We start from the raw sequence: 21,441 nt of genomic DNA, 5'->3' as shown, positions 1-21,441 counted from the left end.
TTAAAACTTACATCTTGTTTATATACGCTCTTGAGCCAGAACCTTTGGTTTACAGGAAAGAATCTGCTGATCTCTTTCCTTCCCCACTAAAAAACTACTGAAGTTACACTAATGGCTTCTACGACTGCATATCGCTGGACTCCTCAAAGGGCTGACATCACGTGCAAAGCTTAGACCACTTGGCTTTGCTTATGTTACAATCTGACATATAAGTCAGAGAGATTATAGAAATATTCTACATTTAGTCTATGTTTAAATACCTAAACATTGTCTGATTAAAAATTAGGTGTATAATTTTTTGGAAAAAGCTTATCTTTAGCAATATTTCATTCAGCCACACAGTGTTCTATTATATATGTGTGTATGTATATACATACATACTTGCATGTATGTATAATACACTTACAAACAATAAAACTGAGCAATGAAGTACTTTGCTTTAGGAAAGAATTAAAAATACTGGTCTCTTCAATGTCATCCAAAACTAATGGGAAAAGAAGAAAAATTAGACATTCAAGGAACTAAAACATAGACATCTGGGTCTACCTAACTTATGCCCTGATCATTAACAAGAAATTAATGATCACTTTGTATTTTATATCCTGTAAAAGAGCATTATTTTCCAATGTTTTCAGTGTAAGACAGCCAAAGAAGGATATATTTTTTTTGATCTAAAACTGAATCTAAATTCCTACATTTGATAATTTTGATGTAATTATCCTCCCAAAGCACAATAAAAACTTTCTCATGATGGAGACAACACAAAAATTGACACGACTTGTTTTCAATAACTAAATAAATCGTGAAAAAACAATGTATTCTGATGCAATATCTTCAATCATCCTTAATGGCTCTTATAAATTTTCAAGTGCCACGATAAATTCAAATTAACAAAATTACAGGGAAAAAATTTTCTACAGTGTTTCCCAAATGTCACCCAAGGCAGTCATAATTTAACTATGAGTCCGTTTTGAACTCATTTGTATTTCGACTCATTAAATGTTTGGTATTTAAAAGTCAATCGTAGAAATAAAAAAGCGTCCTGGCATGCTTCATTGGGAAGTTTAGCAACAAATGTGTGGTTAACACTATCTTATGGGCACAGGAGAGGCCTCCCATTTCATAAGATATCCAACAATGTGACTAAATGCCTCCTAGAAATTTAGAATTAGAAATGCAAAGGTTAGATAAAGTTAAAGGTCATCCCCCTACAGGCAAGAGGGGGCCAGCTCCCTACCAAGTTTCTAGCAGACTTGCTTCCCTAGGGCACATCATAAAAGTAATTTACTGACAACTCACCTTACCAGGGGTCATTTGGGGCCTCAAGTCTTCTGGAATTCACTTTTAAGAAGCATGATTAAGTGGGGACAACTATTGGCCCTAAAGTATTTATGCTGAGAACAAATGTCTGTCGGAATTAAATCCTTTGTGTGTGGTGGTTTCAGACTTAAAAATGATGTGTGCCCTGATGAAAAGCACATATATTCTATTCACCAAATTAAATCTTAGAATGAATACTGGTTAATTGATTTATTAGGTTTAAAACAAATACTCCAGAAATCCAAATAGACAACACAGCCTAATAAAATGGAGAATGTATTTACCAAGTTAGTTAAATCCTTTTCAGTCTTTTCTAGTCCAGTTTTGTCTCACACTGGAGGAAAAATGTATTCACATTATTTCAAAGAAAAATGAAGATGCTATTTAAACCAAGCCAGGAAAGTTGACTTATTGCAAAGTTTTTGTAAGAAAAAGCGATTTCCCGATTAAAACAAATCTCCTGCTTTGAGTGTTTTTGATAATTTTGACATGAAATATTTGGTTTAATATTAGGTAGAGAGGGCTTTTCCACATTAAGAAAATTACTAAAGGTGAAAATATGTGTGCATTGGACAAAATTAAAACAGATTATCTGACACTGTGTGTGGGATGCAGCTCTAATCTATGCAGTGCGTGGAAGTGAAGCTGGTACTTTGAATCGCCCAGCACACATCTTGGTAATAACAGGGGATGAGGCATACGATTTCAAGGAACACCCACAATGAAAATTATTCTTTCTAAACAGAGAATTGTTTTGGAATACGTTAGGTTAATTGGCACCATGGGATTTCGTTCAAGGAAACACAGAGCACTGAAATCCTTACACGTGCAAGTAAAATGATGGAGCGTACCCTCTTTCCCTTTTCAGTTTTTCACATCTAGTTACTCTGTGCACAACCAAATTAACTTTTGTAGATTCACACGCAGGTAGAAAAGGAGCCAGTTTTTTTTTGTTTTTTGTTTTTTGCCAGCTTAATTTACAGCACGAAAGACTGATTAGTTAAATAAGGTTCCATTGGCATAAACAAAAAAGAAACTCGCTGACTGTATCTACGAATATTCTACTTTGGAGAGTGAATTATGGATTTTTTAGAAGTCATTATTTTTTATTTTTTAGGTCATTATTTTATAATTTAAATAGCTAGAAATTCCCTACAATAATATTTGTGTATCCTCCTTATTAGAAGGCCATAGTTTTGTATTCCATCATTATTTTAATATTCTCTGACTTAAGGATACCTGGATTTTGGCCTCTTATATCCTAAATCCAATTATAATTACCCTTTTAAAAAATAATCACCTGACCCCCTTCCTCCATGTAAATGTACATTTCCCGAGGAGCAACGTGTGTGTGAGTACACAGATAGTCTTTAGCTGTGGTTACCATTTTCATGAATTAACATTTACGACTAGTATAGAGTGAGCCCTCTTCTTTATATTAAGTACCATAACTGATATTTTCCTGTAATTCACAACCTTTCACCGGAACCAATTAAATGTCCTATGCTGTTAATGTACTGAGTTTTAAAATCTGCACTTTAAAACTATGGGAAAGAATGTATACATTCGGTAAACACCATGTGTAAAGATGCTTACCTTTAATAGGGTAAATTTCTAAATATTTCTCCAAGTGTTGACGCACTGAAAGTTGGAAATGAAAGGAAGCTCAGCTATTACTGATTCGCTCATTTTACAGAGAAAAATTGAGGCTCAGGTGGTCAATGACTCGCCCGTTGGCACAAGCACTTCCAGAGCAGAACTAGTACCAGGAGTCGGTTTTCTTCCCTGTGTCCCTCCTTCCACTCCTGCCCCGCTGCTATCGACCTTGTTTAAAAAGGCTTAAGTCATTGCAGTGGCTTCTCTTGTTGCGGAGCGCGGGCTCTAGGCGCGCGGGCTTCAGTAGTTGTGGCACGCAGGCTCAGTAGTTGTGGCTCGCGGACTCTAGAGCGCAGGCTCAGTCGTTGTGGCGCACGGGCTCAGCTGCTCCGCGGCAATGTGGGATCTTCCCGGACCAGGGCTCGAACCCGCGTCGCCTGCATTGGCAGGCGGATTCTTAACCACTGCACCACCAATGAGAGGCCCGCGCACCGCAACAAAGAGTGGCCACTGCTCGTTGCAGCTAGAGAAAGCCCGCGCACAGCAACGAAGACCCAACGCGGCCAAAAATAAATAAAAATAAATTTATTAAAAAAAAAAAAAAAAAGGCTTAAGTCAGACCATGTCAGTCTTCTGTTCAAAATCCCCCAGTGATTCCCCCTTTCACTCACAGGAAAAGCCAAAGACCTTAGGAGAGCACGTAAGACCCTGCATTATCTGATGCACACCTTCCACCCCACCAGCACCACATAGGTGCTCTGCAATCTTATCTCCTACGATGACTCTCCTCTTCTGTCACTCAGCTCCATAGTGTGTCCTCCCCAGCACACCAAGTACTGCCCACTTCAAGGTCATAGTGGATCTTTACCTTCGAACCCAGGTTTGAAAACTTACCACCCTGTTATCCCTACACATTAAAGACATCATGCTTCCATTAACTGAAACCTGAAGTCTCACTTCATGCTGAGTTATGCAGCTTTAAAAAATTAACTGGAGTGATGGTGACCTTCTGGAAAGGTGAGTGCACCTATCTGTCAGTGTGGTAGGGTGCCCAGTGGGCTCTGCACTGGGAGACACTGCCTGTGTTTCTGCATCAGTGCAAAGGAAAAAAATCAGAATAAAGCAAAGTGAGCCTCATGCTCTCTGAGCCTGGGCAGCGGTGGAGTTGCCAATGCCTGAGCCACACTGACCACTTCTCTTTACCATAGTTTTCTTGGAAAATGTTGGAGACTTGGACTGCTTTCTATTTCGCAGAATTTTAGAGCTAGAAAAGACCTAAGGTTATCATTTAGCCTAGCCCTCCGATTTCGAAGATGAGGACACAGAGAATCAAAGAAGGTTAAGCAGATTGCTCCAAATCACACAACCACTGGCAAACTCCGTGGATGAGCGCCATAGCCACTCAGAGATTAGTTCTCACACGTACCCAACTGAGGTGGGATATTACAGGAAAGAGACACAGGAGGGATCAAAAGCATTGACAATTTGATGCTGTCGCCCGAAGTTTTAATAATTACAAGGGAAGCAGCTCACCTAGTTAGTCGTGCCCATAAGCCTTTTTTTGGTTGTTTTTCTTTCTTTGTTTCGTTTCTCTGCTTTTATGCAGAAGTTTTATATGCACTGACATTTAATCAAAGTCAAAATCTTAAAACACACACACGCACACGCACACACACACACAACCTTCCTTGGACAAGAAGACATTGTCTTTAGGTTGCAATTGAGGAACTTATGCAATTAAAGAACTATGCTAACTATTGGGTAAATCTTTTTGGAGCTGCCTACGTTATTACGGCAAGTCACAAAATCCTAACTAAGATCAGCCCCAGGGTGGTGTGCGTGGAAACCCTGGGCGTAAATACATTATTAATGTCACGGGGTCAACCTGGTCTTCCAAACCCCTGGAGATTTAAACAGAAGCTTTACCAGTGGTACAGGGTAAAACCACAGACTAGGTTAAGAGACAGAATGAGCTACGTGGCTTTTTCAACCTCAGGTCACAGGCCTGAGCCCAGTCTAGGCTAGTAATTGATAACTTATGACAGATGTTTGGTGACCTGTGTGGGAAGGGAGTCAGTTCAAGTTTTGTTTCCCTTTTCCTGAACAGGTGTGTTCACATCCATCCACAAAGATGTTTGCACTGTGGGAATCTCATCACCAAATCTTTCATAGAAAGGCTAAGAATTTAATGGGATTTAAATTCGGTTATCTTTTTATCCTCTTAAGGGTTAGTGCTGTCCTAATTTTTTCCAACCTCAAGCATCTTCCCTTCCCTCTCTGTACACAGTCTTTTCTTTTTTTAAGGAATTCTTCTGAACAATTTCAAACTGTTGGCTAAGAGTTCTTAGAACAGATGTGTTTTCCCTATCTAGAAATAGCCTGAGGACAGATGTCATTTTATTTAACTGTGTGATCCATTTGGATCAAAGGTGCTTTAGGATAAGAGGTTGGTTTGGAAACAGCTTATTAGAACTTTTTTTTTTAAGTACAGAATATAGTTAGTCTTAAAGAGAAAGCCGGAATATTCAATATGTGAATATTTGGAAGGAATATTCTTTTCTCAAGAATTTTGTGACAATATATAAACCTTTAAGATCCTTTGTCATCATGCTTTAGTTTTATATTAGTTTCAGCTTATTGGGTTCAGTTTTACAAGCAGATTAAATATAATGTCAACCGCAAGCAATGGTGGTATTAGTTTAGATCAAATTTATTGATGTTCTCTTTTTCTGTTTTTGTCCTACTACATATATGTATGATAGAATAATTAGCTCATACTTTTTGTCTTAAACAAATAATTATTTTTTACAGATTTTCTGTGATTTGAAATTTAGGCCTGTGGAACTGAACAACATTTTAAAATGAGTAAATGGATGAATTTTAAGTTAGTTGTATACAACATGCCCAGATAGAGTAAAATGAAAATTCGCTAGGAAAAAGAGTCAAATTTTACTCCTTTTGGATGGTAATTCCCGAAAGCCACTGTGGCCATAGGTACTGTCACCTAGTATCACAAAGACAAACTGGGATAGAAAATGACATGATTTAGAAAAAGATGTTCTCGAACTTTTCTCATTATAACACATTACAGAATGGTCTCAATATATAGCATTTCCAAAGATGATTTTAATTTCTAGACAGTGACCCAGTTTTTCAAAATGTCCTCAGTTCTGGCCACTTTGATATTATGATAGTTCAACATAATTGCAGACTTTCAGACTTTAAAAACAAAACAAAACAAAACTAAATGTCAACTGGCAAAAACTACCAACAAATAAATTTAAATATATTATAGTAATTGATAACATATTTACGTACATATTTACTTTACATAAGTATTATATATTATATACATAAATCTCTCTATATATTTAGCATATAAATGTAAAGATGAAAGAAGTCTGTTAAAAGGCAAATGCTACATAAACAAACTCCCCAAATTGGTCTTAGGTAAGAAGACAAATCAAGGAGCAAACATGCTTACAGATTTAGGAAGCTTTCTGTAAAATACTGAGTTGATGTGATAGGAAAAGGGTCTACTGCAGCCTGGGGTCTGAGAGGGAGGTAGCTGAGATCATTTCATTTATATATTCTCGTACCTGACCTCTAGCACATTTCATGACAAATTAACTGATGTCTGTTACATTGTTTAATTCTGAAACCTTCTTTTAAACTTCTCTCTTCCCTGACCTCATCTGCTTCTTTTACAAAAATGTTTTGTTGAGTAATACACCCTTTGTATCATGACATTACATGTTAATTTCAGAGCAACTTTGCCCAATTGCTCCCCTCCCAAATCCTGAGATTCTAAATCTGTGCTTTGAGCAATTGTTGCTGGTGGGCAAAAATATGTGCTTTCTTAGTTTTCAGTCTCAGTATATTTCCTTTGCAAATCCTACAATTTATTAACTCTATGGCAGTGACACAAACCATGTTCCAAAATAAACACACAAAAAGACCTACATTACTGTAATATCCAGGTTGAGAAAAACTACTCTGAAAGCAAGGAAATGCTGAGGGAGCTTGCTGCCATACTCATGGGTCAGCTGCTTTGTGCTTAATCATGTCAGGCATGTGCTCTGAGAAACTCCAGACCTGGGGGGTTTTGCATAATGAGGTAGGTAGCAATGCCCTACACCTAATGCCAAGAGGTGATCTAAAAATGAAGATGTTCTCTTTCTCCAGTTATACATTTTGATAAAAAATATATTCTAGGTTTACCTTTTTGAATGGAAGAAAACCCACATACATACATCAGTATAACTTTGCTTCCATAAGACTGCCATATAGTTTTGGTGCAAACACTAACACGATCATGGAATTTCCATAAATTGTCATCCAATCCCATATGAGGGGGGACTGTTAAATACTACAGAGTATAGTTAACTGTGGCCCCAGGAGCTTGTAAGTCATTCTGAGGGCTGGGCACCTTTTCCTTTCCTTCCTCTTTTTCATGTTAGTGTAATAGATGATGATAACAGCTAATGCTTACAAAGTACTTCGGACTCGTCTGAGATTGTACACGTAAAATCGTAGGTGCAACCTTTTGTCATCTCTACTCTGCAGATGAAGAAACCAAGCCTAGAGGTTAAATAACTTGTCCAGAGTCAAACAACCAGCACGTGGTATGAATGCAGTGGCTAGCATCCAAGTCTGTATGCTTGACATTAGATCTAGGCCCTCAGCCTCCCCACTGTCCTGAGAGCCAGGACGAGCAGCACTGAGCATGTCTACACCAACCATCACCCATCTCTGTTTCTTAAACGTGCTACCCAGTCTTTCCTCCGTGCAGTGGCTGCTGATCAAAAGCACAGTGCAGCACAGCACCATGGTTGACAGCATGGCGTCCAACAACTGCCTTGCAAATCTGGCTCTGCTACTGGCTCTGTGGTGTTCTCTCGGGCAGTTTCCTTAACTTCTGGGTCTCAGTCTCTTCATCTGTGAAATGGGATATGCATACCTGCCTCTCAGGGTTATCAGAAGGATTACGGAGATACTCTATGTAATGGCTTAGCAAAGTAAATGCTTAAAAGAATGGTGGTTATGATTCGTAAGAGAGAAGACTAGAGTACAGTAAGTCCCCTACCTATGAACCTTCAAGTTGCGAATTTTGAAAGATGCAAACATGCGTTCCATCAGCGTCAGTCGTGAGTGAAATGGCAGCTTGCCCTCTGTCTCCTATTGCTGACGATCCTTCAGCTCTACCCTCTCCAACCTTCTCCCCCTCCTCCCGTCCGTAACTCTTCTTGCCTGTTCACTCGATGCCAGCCCCTGTATGCCAGCTGTTGTACTGTACTACTGTACTTTTCAAGGTATTGTGTTGTAAGATTGAAAATGTTTTCTTTATTTTTTGTTTTTTATGTTATTTGTGTGAAAAGTATTATAAACCAATTACAGTACAGTATATAGAGCTATTTGGGTACCTAGGCTAACTCTGTTGGACTTAAGAACAAATTGGACTTAATGAACGCGCTCTCGGAACAGGACTCGTTCGTATGTAGGGGACTTACTGTAGTCTTGCGAACAACATGGCTGGCTTGAAGACTTATCTTTAGTACTGGGAAAGAAAAGCTATTGACTGTCTCTAAAAGGGAGTACTGTGCTACCTTCTACTACCTAGAGGCAGTTTTGGGACACCTGTGATTTCCTTTTCATTAGATAATAGAGCCACTGGAAAGTCGTGCCAACTGGTAGCACCAGCAGCCCTTCTCTGTTCTCTTTCTAGTCAGATATAGCGAGGTGGTGGCTGCCACGTCCAGACAGATGCTTTTGAAAGATGGCAGTGACCTTATCTAGGGTGCAGATTTCTTGGTTTTTCACTTGTTTTAAATGATTACCATAGGACTTCTGAGATTTACAGGCTCTATTTCCTTTGCCCTTCATGTCTTAGATAAATATAAAGACATTCATGTAAAAGCTTTCCTCACCTCAGCTGTGACTTACGGGACCTAAAATGTAGGAGAAAGCAGGTCTTTACTCAACTGGAGGGACCCTGCATACTGCAGTTTCGACTTCAGTAAAAAAAAACATGATGCATGCTGGAGAGTACTTTATAGATTAAACTAGTTTATACTGGCATACACCATATCTATGTTCATTGACATTTATTAAAATGCTTTATCAATAGAATTGCAAATGCCAAAATAAAAAAGTTAGAGCACCAGAAACGGAATTAACTTAACCAAATGAAATTACACTGAGATTATTTCACATGACCAAGTGACAAAAAAAATTATTTCTCTGTGGACTTCTGTATTAGATTTAAAATGAGATTAGACTTATTTAAAAATTGAAAACAACATTTATCTCAGAGTACAGGGCATTCTGATGTAGGATCAGCAACATTCAATAAAATAAAGTTGGGTTTAGTGCCACATCATTACTACCTTGACATACATTAAAAAAAAACACAGTAAAAAATTTTACTTGCAGATCTATATTTTAATGGTTTGGAACCAGAATTTTAAACTACCCCCAAAAGAAGGCATTTAAAAGTTTTTATCTGAGAGAAGACTCTTCAATTAACTTTCTACCACTTTTAGAATGAATTTATCTAATGGTTATTTCTACCACTACAGCAATTCTCTTTCAGATGAGATTTAATAAATTTTAAGGCAGTAGTTTGATAGGTCACAAACTTAAAAAATATCACATATACAAAAAATTCCAGAATGGTGACTCTTCTATTGTAATATTTATCAAATATATTAAATATGTTGCTGTTTTCTTTCAACCGAACACACACTTTCTTTCAACCTAAAGCATGCTTTAAAGCAGAGGTCTAACAATTTTCCTGAGGAAGCATTTGATATGGGACCCAATCACTGCCATATACAAGTGTACGTGTGCGCACACATGCGTGCTATGTTTCCAACATCAGTTTTGAAAAGTAAATTCCTTCTCATTTATGTTCTGATTCATTTCACATGAGAAAAAATACGCTAACATTGCATAGGCTGCCATAAGATCACCAGTTAAAGACAGAAGAAAATGTAAAAGGAAGGGTCTCTGACAAACTTCAGAAAAGTAGGACATCAATCCCAAAGGGATGATGAGCAATGGATTTCACTAAACTTTCGCTGCTCATAATTATGCATGTGATTTACAAGCATGTGAAATCAGAGGCTGCCCGGCCGGGTCCCGCCCCGGCACACACTGCGTCCTCCTCCACATGTTCTTGTGGCTCCTGGGCACCTGGGCCACTGTCTCTCAAGAGCCCCAGCGTCAATGGGCTCAGTCACCCGGACAATCAGCAGCTTTCAGCCTTACGTCCTCTCCTCCCTCGGTAAAAGGACTGCTTCGAAAAGCATCTTTTGAAATGAGGATCCAAGTAGATAGAGAGGGACAGGAGTCCAGGCACACTTGTTCCAATGATCGACAAGTCTTTAGCTCTGTTTGCTGCGGGTGTGAGCCTCTTGGTCCTCTGAATGCCCCTGAGAACTGGGGTGCAGAGAACGGTGTGTGTCGGCTTCCCTGGGGGGGGGGGTCCACCCTGTAGGTGACAGGCCCAGGCTTGTCTTAACTGCCACACACATGCAAAGCGAAGGCTGACTTTCAGATCCTTGGTGGTCAGGGGAAGTTTGGTAAGATTAGACTAGAGTAACTTCTGGTGTAACAAGGGTTTTCAGATATAAGAGCAAACTACATATTTTAGGAACAGGAATGAGAACAGTTTTGCCAACTAGCTGAATACCAAATTCCCAAAAGGAACAAAAATAGGAAAATGTAATAGGTAAAGCAATTGTCCAATTAGAATGAATTGTTGAGATTTTTAAATGTCATTTTCCGAAACTTTCTATCAAGAATCTTACAATGCTGACAGAGTTAACTATTCATCTCTTCACTCAGAGTGGACAAGTAATATGTGTAGGTCAGGTAAAGGACAGAAGGTACAGGACAATGACAACTGGTGTCCAACCATTTGCTCCCAGTGGTCAGTTCAGTAATATGACTTGGCCATGGATGGGCAGAGAAAATGTGTCTCATTCCTTAGTCAACTGATCCAGGGGTCTGGCTCAGTCTAGACCAGTGCTTCTGAAATTACCTGGAAAAGCTTTAACAATGTACCAATGCCTGAGTCCTAACTCTAGATATTCTGATTTAATTTGGGCAGTAGAATTTTCTAAAGCTCCCAGGCGGTTCTACTCTGCAGCCATTTTTGAAAACCACTGGTCTATCATCCTCAAGGACTTCAAGTAGATGAGGCTGGTTCTAGTACTTCCAGAAGTTCTGACCAGTAATTCAGATATAAGCTCAATTTAAAGATTTCAAATCACCAGGATCTTGGAATTTCCCTCTTTGGGAAAAACAATATCAACAACAAACAAGGTATCTGCCCTCCCCCCGACACTAGACACGCAAAATGCAGATTTTAAAGTTTGCTCACCAGTTGGACCCTTGAGCCATTCTTCATAGCATCAGTATGAGTGCTCAGCTTGTACAATGCACTAGCACCAAAGATCTAGCACACCACTATCTAGTTTTAAAACCTATTTTTGACTTACTCTTGGCAATTTCACAAAGCTCAGTCTTCTAGGATTTGAGCTCTTGTGAATGGAATCACCTCTTCCTAAATGGCAGTTTAAATTCATATGGCATAGAGTTTACTCCATTAATCCAACTCCATAATTTATTTCCCGTAGCAGAAAGAAGTCAATTCTTTAGCGGGTGCTTTGCATTTTTGCACATAACTTTTGCTCGGTGAAACTTAGTTACACTCACAGGGTACTGAAATCTCCTACAATCTGGGTGTTAGATAAAAACCAGATGCCATATTTTTAGCTTCAGTCAGGACCCACTTAGGGAGGAGTTTTCCAAGTTCCCCAAATGACTGGCTCTTTGCTGGTGGTATCAGAATCAGGGCTGGTAGAGATTTAAGGAGATCAACCAAGTCCAGCTTTTTGCCACAAAAAGGCCAGTCCTTAACCAGGTGACAGATATCCCTGTCAATTCTTAATGACAACTAGCAGAAAAGGAATTCCAAATTCCCTTATAGCCAGCACTAGCTTTTAGAAACTCTTATAATCAAGAGTTCCTCTTTATGTCTGATTTAATACACTCATACTGGTCATTAATTAATATCATGGGGGGATCATCACTGTGGTTTGTCCTGTATTTATTTCAAACATACCAAGGTTGGGTTTCATATACATTATTAATTCTGTGATTTGAAAATTGCAATCAATACTTTGGTCTGTTAAAACAGCTTTATTCCCTCTCTTAGGATTTTTAAAACTAAAAGACTAGAAAAGTGACATGCATAATATTTTATGAAAATTCCTATTTGCACTATTAATGCAAAATGATCATTGACAAACACAGAATACACTAACTGTACACTAACGTGAACAACTAACTATTCGCATATCAAGAAGCCTAAAAAATGACTGTGAAGTAACTGTGATAATGTTTTCACTTCAGAAGTCTCTGAGGGGCATACCACAAAAATCAATGGCATAATCCTAATCAACTCATGAATGTGTTGGCATCCACCCCATCAAACCAACAGTAGCCACTTCTAACACTTCCAATCTGTGACTTGTGACAGGAGTTCCTTGGAGACTGAGATAAAGGCCAGTTGTTGTATAAGCTACTCGAAGTGATAAGGATGTGGTCTTGTTACTCCCTTATCAGTATACCCTCAAATATCCATGTGATAGATTCCTATCTTATTGATATCACTAGTGCCAAATACTAAGGGAATCCAAAATATGCGCTTTGAAATATGTCTTTAATGTAGAAATATGTATTCTATCAATACATATGTAGAAGAATGGATTTTGAAGTTTATTTTAAGCCCCAGAAGCCCTGCAGCTCTCCTAGGAAAGGAAGGCCAAAAAGGGTTCTGCAGAATTCCTAGAGGCCTGCAGAACGTACTGCAGAATCATGGCACTGTCATAACCGAGTTTGTATAATTTTACTGCATGATGAGATGTCTCAAAGTCAGAGAAGATTCACTTTCATTCATATCCCAATGAATGGGTGTAAATGAAGAGGGCGTCTGAAGTAACTCTATTTAGAAGCAGGGCATTCTTTAGGCAGTTAAATTGAAGTAGAAACAAGAACATCAGTTTTTTCCTTCTTACAGCAAAATTTTCAAGTATTCTGAGCCCATTTCTTTCGCCTACATTTTATCATACACAGATTTTTAATACCAACATTTTAAGTAAAATAGTATTTGAAAACTATGTATTATTCTCTCCAATACCCAAAGATATATTAAATTTTAGAGCAAATTGGCAATGTGCATTGTGGCATATGTCCTTCAACTCAGTAATGCTCTTTCTATCAGTGAATTTTAAAGAAATCATCCATGATCAGGTTAAATAATATATACAAGAATGAGAAATAACATTATTTACAATGATGAAAAGAAAATACTGGGGGTCTTCCTAAATATCTCATAATAAGGAAACGGAACACTCAAAAAAGATAAAAAACTAAGTTTTTGAGAAAAGTTTCCAAATCTGGTAACATACTCATGACATACTGTTAGGTGAAAAAAGAAGGCTAAAAAGATGTATATATGGTTTGATTTCAATTTTATTTTAACACTTCTTAGGAAAAAAGCTATAAAAAAACATGTTCTTCTTCTGTTTCCACATTTATTAATATGGACCTGTGTTACTTTTGTAGTCAGGAAAAATTCATTTAATTTTAATATAAAAACTGGAAGAAAGTATATGAAAATGTGAATAGTGATATTCTCTAATTGATGGGATTATAGGTGATGATTTTTAAAATACTTTACTTTCCCCAATTTTTTATTTTATAGAGAGCATGTTTAACTTTCAAGGTAAGTAAAACACTTGTAGTGAGTAATGCACTTGCTGCTGCATCTTTATCCCTTCCTCATGAGGTACCACTTGCAATGAGTTAGAACACATTTCAGAATGTATTTATTGAACTCTGATGTGCAAAACACTAATGCTTTATTTTAAGAGACTTTGGAATATTTGCTGTGAATTGTAATGAAAAATTTTATTGGGAGAAAGTTGAAACTACTGATTTAAACAGCTTTTCCAAATGATCTGTGTCTTGGTGCCAAAGTTCTTTTCCTTAAAGGACCACAAGTACCATAAAATACTTCTCTTATGCAGTATGTCTTGGTGATGCTGTCACAACATGGCCTTGAGGCTGGGTGGTCCCAACAATAGGTATTCTCTGTGCTCTAACTGAATCACCCTAATTATTTCATGTGGTAGATATTGAATAGATAGATATCAGGAATATATTTATATTTTTTTCTGATTTGTTTCTGCTGGTTTTGATGTTCTTACCTTTGAACAGAGCTTAACAAAGCAAAAAGGAGCTTATTTCAATATGAGTAGCAGAGTATAAATCCTCCTTTGATTTGTTTTTCCAGTTTAGAAAAAGATAACCAGTTCTTCCCCAAACATACTTAATTCGTTTCATTCTAAAACGGTCATGAGCTGTTAAATGTCTTAATTTAGAACGCCACAATTTGCCTTATAGCTTAGTACTGCTAAAATTGTACTGTGTTACTCTCTTGTGAAATAAACTTGACAATAATTTTATTTATATACCTACTAGATTATTTTAACATGAGAATTCAAATTGGAGAAGTGGGAAAGAAGGCAACAGATGTGCTTATATATTATAAAGGTAGCTAATTATAGATAAAAATATCTGACTTACCTGTAGAAATATTGTACAAGGAAATCACAGTATAAGTAGCATTTTTTATGACACAGACTCGAACACAGATGCGGTAAAAGAATGATTTGCAATTGCCAAAGTAACCCAAAGCCCTCTTTGTTTCTGCTAGCAAATGCTGATATACAATTCTAATGCCTGTTAAACAACATTTAAACAAATACTTCATAAAACCAATAATTATTTTAAGTATGTAAATTACATAGGGAAACCATGTCAAAAATATCAATCTGATTGTACTGCTTAATAGTCACCAAATAACATTAAAAATTTAATGTCATTGTCCCGATTTAGTTGCCATAATTATTGTTCCCTTATGTTGTCTCCTTATTTTCTCCTATATTATTTCTTTTATTACAAAGAAATACCTTTAGTGAGGAGAACACTAAAATAAAATTAACATAGCCAGAGCAAAGATAAATAAAATTTAAAAAGCCAACCTTTATTCCACTTTGAACAAGTTTGTGAATGTCCAAATAAGGCTCCTTGAAAATTTCTCCTTCAGGTGTAAGTATCTTCACGTAACCTTCTTTTTCCAGAATGAAGAGACGGTGTGAGCCATCCCCACTATGCAGGGCGCTGATGGGCTGGCGCAGCCCACTCACAACCTCCTGAATACAGAAGCAGTTGTGTTTGTGCTTTCTAAACAAATTAAAGAAAACCAGTAAGCTTTTCTTGAGATGAAGGAGGTAAGGGATGCACTTAGCATCCTTTTCAAAATATATTTCCTCTAGGAATCAACGGTTTTGATAATCACGAAGGGCTGCTAACCCAAGGTCACACTCTGATTCTTTTACATTCTTTTCAATGAAAAAAAAAAAAAAGCAAAACCAAAAAAGCCTTCTATTAGGAAGTAAAGGAGAGAATCAAAACACATATGTATTTTAAAATTTCACAAGCTCACTCTCTCATCTTTCAGTGACTCTAATTAAAACTGACTTTACTCACAATAATTAAACCTTACAGAAAGGCACTCAGAGAGAAAGTTCTAAGATCTATTTATAAAACTCTGATTTGCTACTAATAATTGTGCTGAATGTTTCCACAGTGCCATAAGCTAACAACTATCATAAAATTCCAGTTTAAAACTATACTCATAAAATTCCCATGAATCAGAGAGAAGCCAAGCTCATAACAGAAGATTAGTAGTCTCAGCATTAAAAGCATTTAAGCGAATATGATTTTAGAGAAGCAAACTACCAAAAAGAAAACAAAAAGCATCTGGAGGATATAGCTGCTGGACATGAGCATAGCCAGTTGACTCATTGTTAAAACCACAAGACTTGTCGGGTTTTTTCTTTTCTTTTTTTAAGATTAAAGAACATTTATCTTTATGAACCTGCTGATCTCTTCCACTTTGTCGTATTCTTCCATCTGGTCCAAGTAGTTAGATGCTGGTCCTCTGATTTGTTTTCTTGGAAAATCTGGAAAGCACAAGCCACCATCTTTTCTTGCATAGTAAAAGCAAAACTCATCAGCAGTAGTTTGAAGGAAACCTTTAAAAATGTAAAAGGACGCCTTAGAAATATTTAGTGTCATGGTAAAAACAGTGCATTTGAAAGACAAAATATAGGTAAAGAATTTTTTAGGAACTATATGAATATTCTAGGGAAATATATAGACAAAAAACAAAAGGAAAGAAGAACATATTTTTTGGCTTGGGATTTCCATTTCTTTTTTAACCAAAATTTAAACATTGCAGTAAAAGTGAAATGATATTGTGTTGGATGTCTTAAAAGGCTCATATGAAACAGAATTGATACGAACACAGCATTAATCTTGTTATTGCATTGACTCTATTTTCAAGCCTCCCTGGTTACCATATGTTGTACTTTCAAGCTCATCTGATTACTGTTCAGCACTTTTTCCTACAGTACTATTAGCTTCCTAAGAAGAACAAATTGCGATCAGGAAAGAGATAGACCATCGGGAGCCAGTTTGGGTCATTTTACAATTCTTATTGTATTGTCACTCATATATGATTAAATAAATCTAGTTACCGTCCCAAGGTCATTCATTATATGCTACAGTAAATGACTGACTCCTTGCAATGATCAAGCAATGAATTGATGCCAGTAACAGAGGCTCTATATTCAAATGTGTTGGTGCCTTTTTCTTGCTCACTTACTGGAGACAATGATTATTTTGTAATACAAAAATTTTCTTTAAAATACCCTTTCAATATTCTCAAGCAGAATAGCTGACATGCTATCCCTCAATGAAAAAAATATTAAAATGAGCCAAAACAAAAATGCAGAGTAGACTTAAAAGGATCTGAAAGACCTCTTTTTTTCATTTCTTACATAGTAAGAATTTTTATCAAATAAAAAGTTGAATAAGAAAGAAGATCCTATTACAAAAAAAATTTTGACATTTCTTTTACAACTTGAATTAATAAGGTAGGTTTTTATTGGGGGGAGGGCATATTAATCAGATTCACTTCCATATTCTGATGATTTTGCTCTTAAAATATGATGTTGCTATCAGAGTTGACTTTATATGATGTCCCAAATTCCTGCTTCTGGTTTCATACCTTTAATTATGCTCAAGGTCTTGATTTTTACCTAACAAATCAGATTATTGTACTCCCAATCAGTTTTGTAACAAAGGCACCTGGTAACTCAGGTGAGGTTTAGAAGTCGTAAAATGGATGCAAGTTTGCAAGGATTTGCAAGAACAAGAATTTGGAGACAACCAAGTGAGGTGCATCAATGGAACATGAAAGACCCTAAAAAGTTGATTTTCTGTGAGCTTGACCTAGGTCCCCTCAAACCTAAAGCTAATCTTGGAATCCGTGGGTCCCAAATGGTTAAAACCTAATATACATTTTTTTTTTTCTTTTTTGTGGTATGCGGGCCTCTCACTGTTGTGGCCTCTCCCATTGCGGACAGGTTCCAGATGCACAGGCTCAGCGGCCATGGCTCACGGGCCCAGCCGCTCCGCGGCATGTGGGATCCTCCCGGACCGGGGCACGAACCTGTGTCCCCTGCATCGGCAGGCGGATTCTCAACCACTGCGCCACCAGGGAAGCCCCCATAATATACATTTTACCTAACTTTTGGGTGAAATGGATCACCCCTAAATTTCTGAGACAGACTCTTCAAGGCCAATATCTGACTCAACTACTGGGAAACATCTTGTCTTTGGGAAACTGGCAAGTTAAAGCAGATGTCCTTGGGAGTGTGTGTGTGTGTGTGTGTTGTGGGGGAGGTGGGCAGAATAAGGAGGCAAGGAGGCTGTCAGCTGGGAAGGAGGCAAGGAGGCTGTCAGCTGGGAAGGAGGTTATCTTTCTTTGAAAAAATCCAGGGATTAGAAATTGGGGAGAGGAATGACGGCTGCAACAGCTTTTACTCATCTTCAGCAATTCACTGTTTGCAAAAGATAACTTTTCTCCTCCATTCTTTAATGGCTAAGCATCAGATGAAAACTGCCCAGTAGTGTGAAATAATTCTGTTTGAGGTAAAAAGAAGAGAAGGAAAACTGAGTTGCTAAATCAGACTTTTCACAGTTTGGGGCTAGAAGTTTCTGGGGGCTAGGTGTTTTATATATAAATATATATAGATAGGTAGATATATATGTATATTTACCTTCAGGCAGGGAGTTCTCCATGTCAATCTGATGCATGCGGGAAGACCGTCATACTATGGATCTATTTATAACTGAATGTGTGAAGGATAACTTTTGTTTTAATGTGATTATTTGCCTGCAGGGGTCACAGAAAAATTCCAAAGTGCCATTCAGAGGAAATTTTGAGTTTGCTTTTTTAAAAAATATCTGTTTTCCAGCATTACAGTCTGCAAACCAATACCATCTTAAGGGGAAATTAATGAACACTGCCGGTGGCTAATTCCATCTTATAAGGAATTATTAGCTGGGGACAAACATGAGGAAATGAGAGATCATTTTCATATGGAACATCTGAAGATGAATGAGTACCGATTCATAAACTCTGTCGCTCCAGAGATACTATGCTCTCTTAGCAAATTAAACAAAACAAAACAAAAAACGAAACCAGAATGTTAACAATGAATTATTCCGAGCTTTTTCCAGTATTGAGACAAACTGAACAATCTAAGTGGGAAGAAGGGAGCCAACTCAGAAGACTTTTATATAAAAATATGGGCATTTTTCTGACAATTACGTTACTTTGAATTGAAATATCTAATACTTTTGTTAGTACTTTACCTTAAATGACCCAATTTTATAAGCAGGGATGAGTAAGATATATTTTCTTGTGAAGAACTAAAAGAAATCTGGTTTCAGGACATGGGGCTAACATTTATTGCCAGGGAAGATATAATTTACCGAATGGTACCCTTCTGTTTGGAAGGAAACACTGAAGAGCATTTTACTGAAGGTGGGCAGCTCACCCTGGATCATCATAATATGATAAAGTCCACTAACAATGGAAGTACACTGATGATTCCAGCAGCTGTAATTTTTTTATAACTCCTGATAATTTATCAAATGTTTTGGAACCGTAACTCTTCTCCTGGATCATAAACCCAGTCCCACTATACCACAAAGCACCCTATAAAATACTGACATGTAAATAAATATTCTCTGTGCAGTTTTCTAAGCTCTAGCTTTTCTCTGAGCATGTATGCTATAGAAAAGTTATTTTTTCCTCATTGTATATGCTGTTCATCATGATAAGGAAAACATGAAAAAAACCTACCATCTGTAAGGCTTGCACTAGAGAGCATTTTCTAGCAGAGAGAGCAGACTTTGGCGTACTCATATATGCGCTCTGGTTTGCTCTCTTGGGCACTAACGAGACACACGTGTAAGATATCTGACTGGGTCCGGAGTGGCTGTGGACTCGAGAAACTCAGTGGAATCAAATTCTTGACCTTGGCCTCTTTAGCAATGGGATTAAACCAATTGAACTAATTGTGTACAGACAGATACTTCACACTACCGTAACCTACAGCTGAGATATGATGGTCCAAGAGTGATAAAAATCACTATGATAACAAGTATAAAGGGAGAAGCAAGGCCCAGAGATGTCCTTTCCTGTCCTTTCCACAGAGGGTATTTATTAGGCCATCATTTAGTGAACAGCAAAGCATCTCCTGTGTTCATCGTAATTCAGGCAAAAGACGAGACTCATGGTATTGAGAAAAGAGTTCCTGTGGTTTTTTTTAAATGAAATTTGGGTATTTTTTTTTAGAAGTTTTAAGAGTTTATCTCCCTAAGTAAAGTCACAACAGGAGAATATTACGATTAATAAAACTCTAGTGTATCCTCACTGTAGTGATTTTTAACTTCTTTTTTTCATTTTTGTGGAAATAAGCAGACCATGAATGTTTCTGAATTAAAGTTTCTAGAGAGTAGCTGTCTTTCAGGTATACGTGTATCCCAAAGTGAGTGGCATTTTCTTAAAGCCAAGAGGGTGAAGCAAAGGGATAGACCGTTTATGTGTTTAATTCTTTACGTATTGGGCAGTGGGGGAAGAAATGAAGATGTCTCTGGAATTATTTTCTCTCTTTCAACCCCTTTCAGCCGTTCCCTTCTCTTAGCAAACTACAACCCTTAAGGTCCCTTCCTCTTCACGTTTTTGATTTGCAGAAAGATGAGGCTAACAATGAGGACAGTAAAAAAATAAGAATAAAAGAATCACAAAGTAGCTGTTTTTCACAATTTCGAACTTCGGAGAAAAGCAATCCATGTCATTAAATAGACTTAAGAAGGTGAAATTTTTACAAATTTTGAGGAATCTCTGAAAAACGAGTGTTCTAGAATTCTCAAGAGCCTTCTGTGCTGGGGGCCAGGGCTGAGGGGAGGATTATCGTCTGATTCATCATACTTTAGGAAATGGTAACCTACGTGCCAAGGATCAGTCTGGCTAACAAATTGATTAACCTAAGTAACACAACGAGTGTGTTATTACAGCTCACTTTTGGGACAAGTATTTAGAGCAATTATTAGCGTTTGATGGATGCAGAGGAAGCCCCCTCCGCTCGTTGCTGAAGCCTGCTGGCCTGGCCCTGAAAAGTACCCTTGCTGCCCCACCCACCACTGGAGTGGAGCTTTCATCTGGTTATCTTTCAAGGCAGCCTGGGTGGCCACCAAAAGCACTTGACATCTTGATGCACTTCAGCAGTTTTACATATATACAAACTTTGTAGAAAAATAAATTTGTCATTCGTCACCACATATGTTGATCTGGGGAGTGAGGTGCTTGCAGCTCTGGCTCCTGAGTTGTGTGCTGTGCTCTCTCTTTCAGTGGATATTGCTTTTTGTTGTTTGTTCGGGAAGCTAAAATAACTTCAAATATAGGAAGCGCCCCACAGATGAGTCCCTAAATCCAGCCTAGCGGTATTTATCACAAGTAGATAAAGGTAGATTAAAATGCCCACTGTCAATACCATTTTCAATTTAGGGTGGTAAAGGCAAACCTTCCAGACTGGAAATTTGCAGCAAAACTTTACGGGACCTAATCTGTTATCGCTTCTCGGCAGGCCATCTAGGCAACCGTGACCTATTCTACTTTGCTTTGGGGAATGTGATCAAGAGAAAGAAACAGCTGGTTTAAGGAGAGCCTTAGAAACATGGCTGTAGTTTAGAAAAACAATAATAATATTTTCACACTGAATGGGTTTAGATGCTTGTTATGGTACACCAAAGGAAGCAAGCAACCCTAGTCAAAATGTTTTCTTAGGCTATTAAGAGAGCTCTATAAAAAATACAAAAATCTACACTTTTCTGGGTCAGAGAAAAAAGTAAAATGTGCATAGCAGTTAAAAAAAATTCTCCAAGTGCATCCTACAGTTCTTAAAGCTTGTCTTGTCCTTCAGTGCCATTGAGTTTTATAAACTGTTAGTTTCAGAAGATTTGTTTGTGCGT

General features: G+C 37.6%; 1 protein-coding gene across 4 annotated transcripts in view; it reads right to left on the bottom strand.

Moving 5' to 3' along the window:
- HHIP (hedgehog interacting protein) overlaps window positions 1-21,441 on the bottom strand; it is a 95,548-nt gene that overhangs the window by 66,569 nt on the left and 7,538 nt on the right. For all 4 annotated transcript variants that reach the window (XM_007116645.1, XM_007116648.4, XM_007116646.3 and 1 more), the window contains exons 3-4: window positions 15,932-16,088; window positions 15,033-15,234 (exon numbers count right to left, since the gene is read on the bottom strand). In XM_007116645.1, coding sequence (XP_007116707.1) covers window positions 15,033-15,234; window positions 15,932-16,088 — 359 coding nt within the window. The remainder of the gene's footprint in view (window positions 1-15,032; window positions 15,235-15,931; window positions 16,089-21,441) is intronic.

The sequence above is a fragment of the Physeter macrocephalus genome, chromosome 7 (assembly GCF_002837175.3).
Source record: "Physeter macrocephalus isolate SW-GA chromosome 7, ASM283717v5, whole genome shotgun sequence".
NCBI lineage: Eukaryota > Metazoa > Chordata > Mammalia > Artiodactyla > Physeteridae > Physeter > Physeter macrocephalus.
Note: the sequence above shows the minus strand (reverse complement) of the source record. Positions and strands in the feature narration are given on the sequence as shown.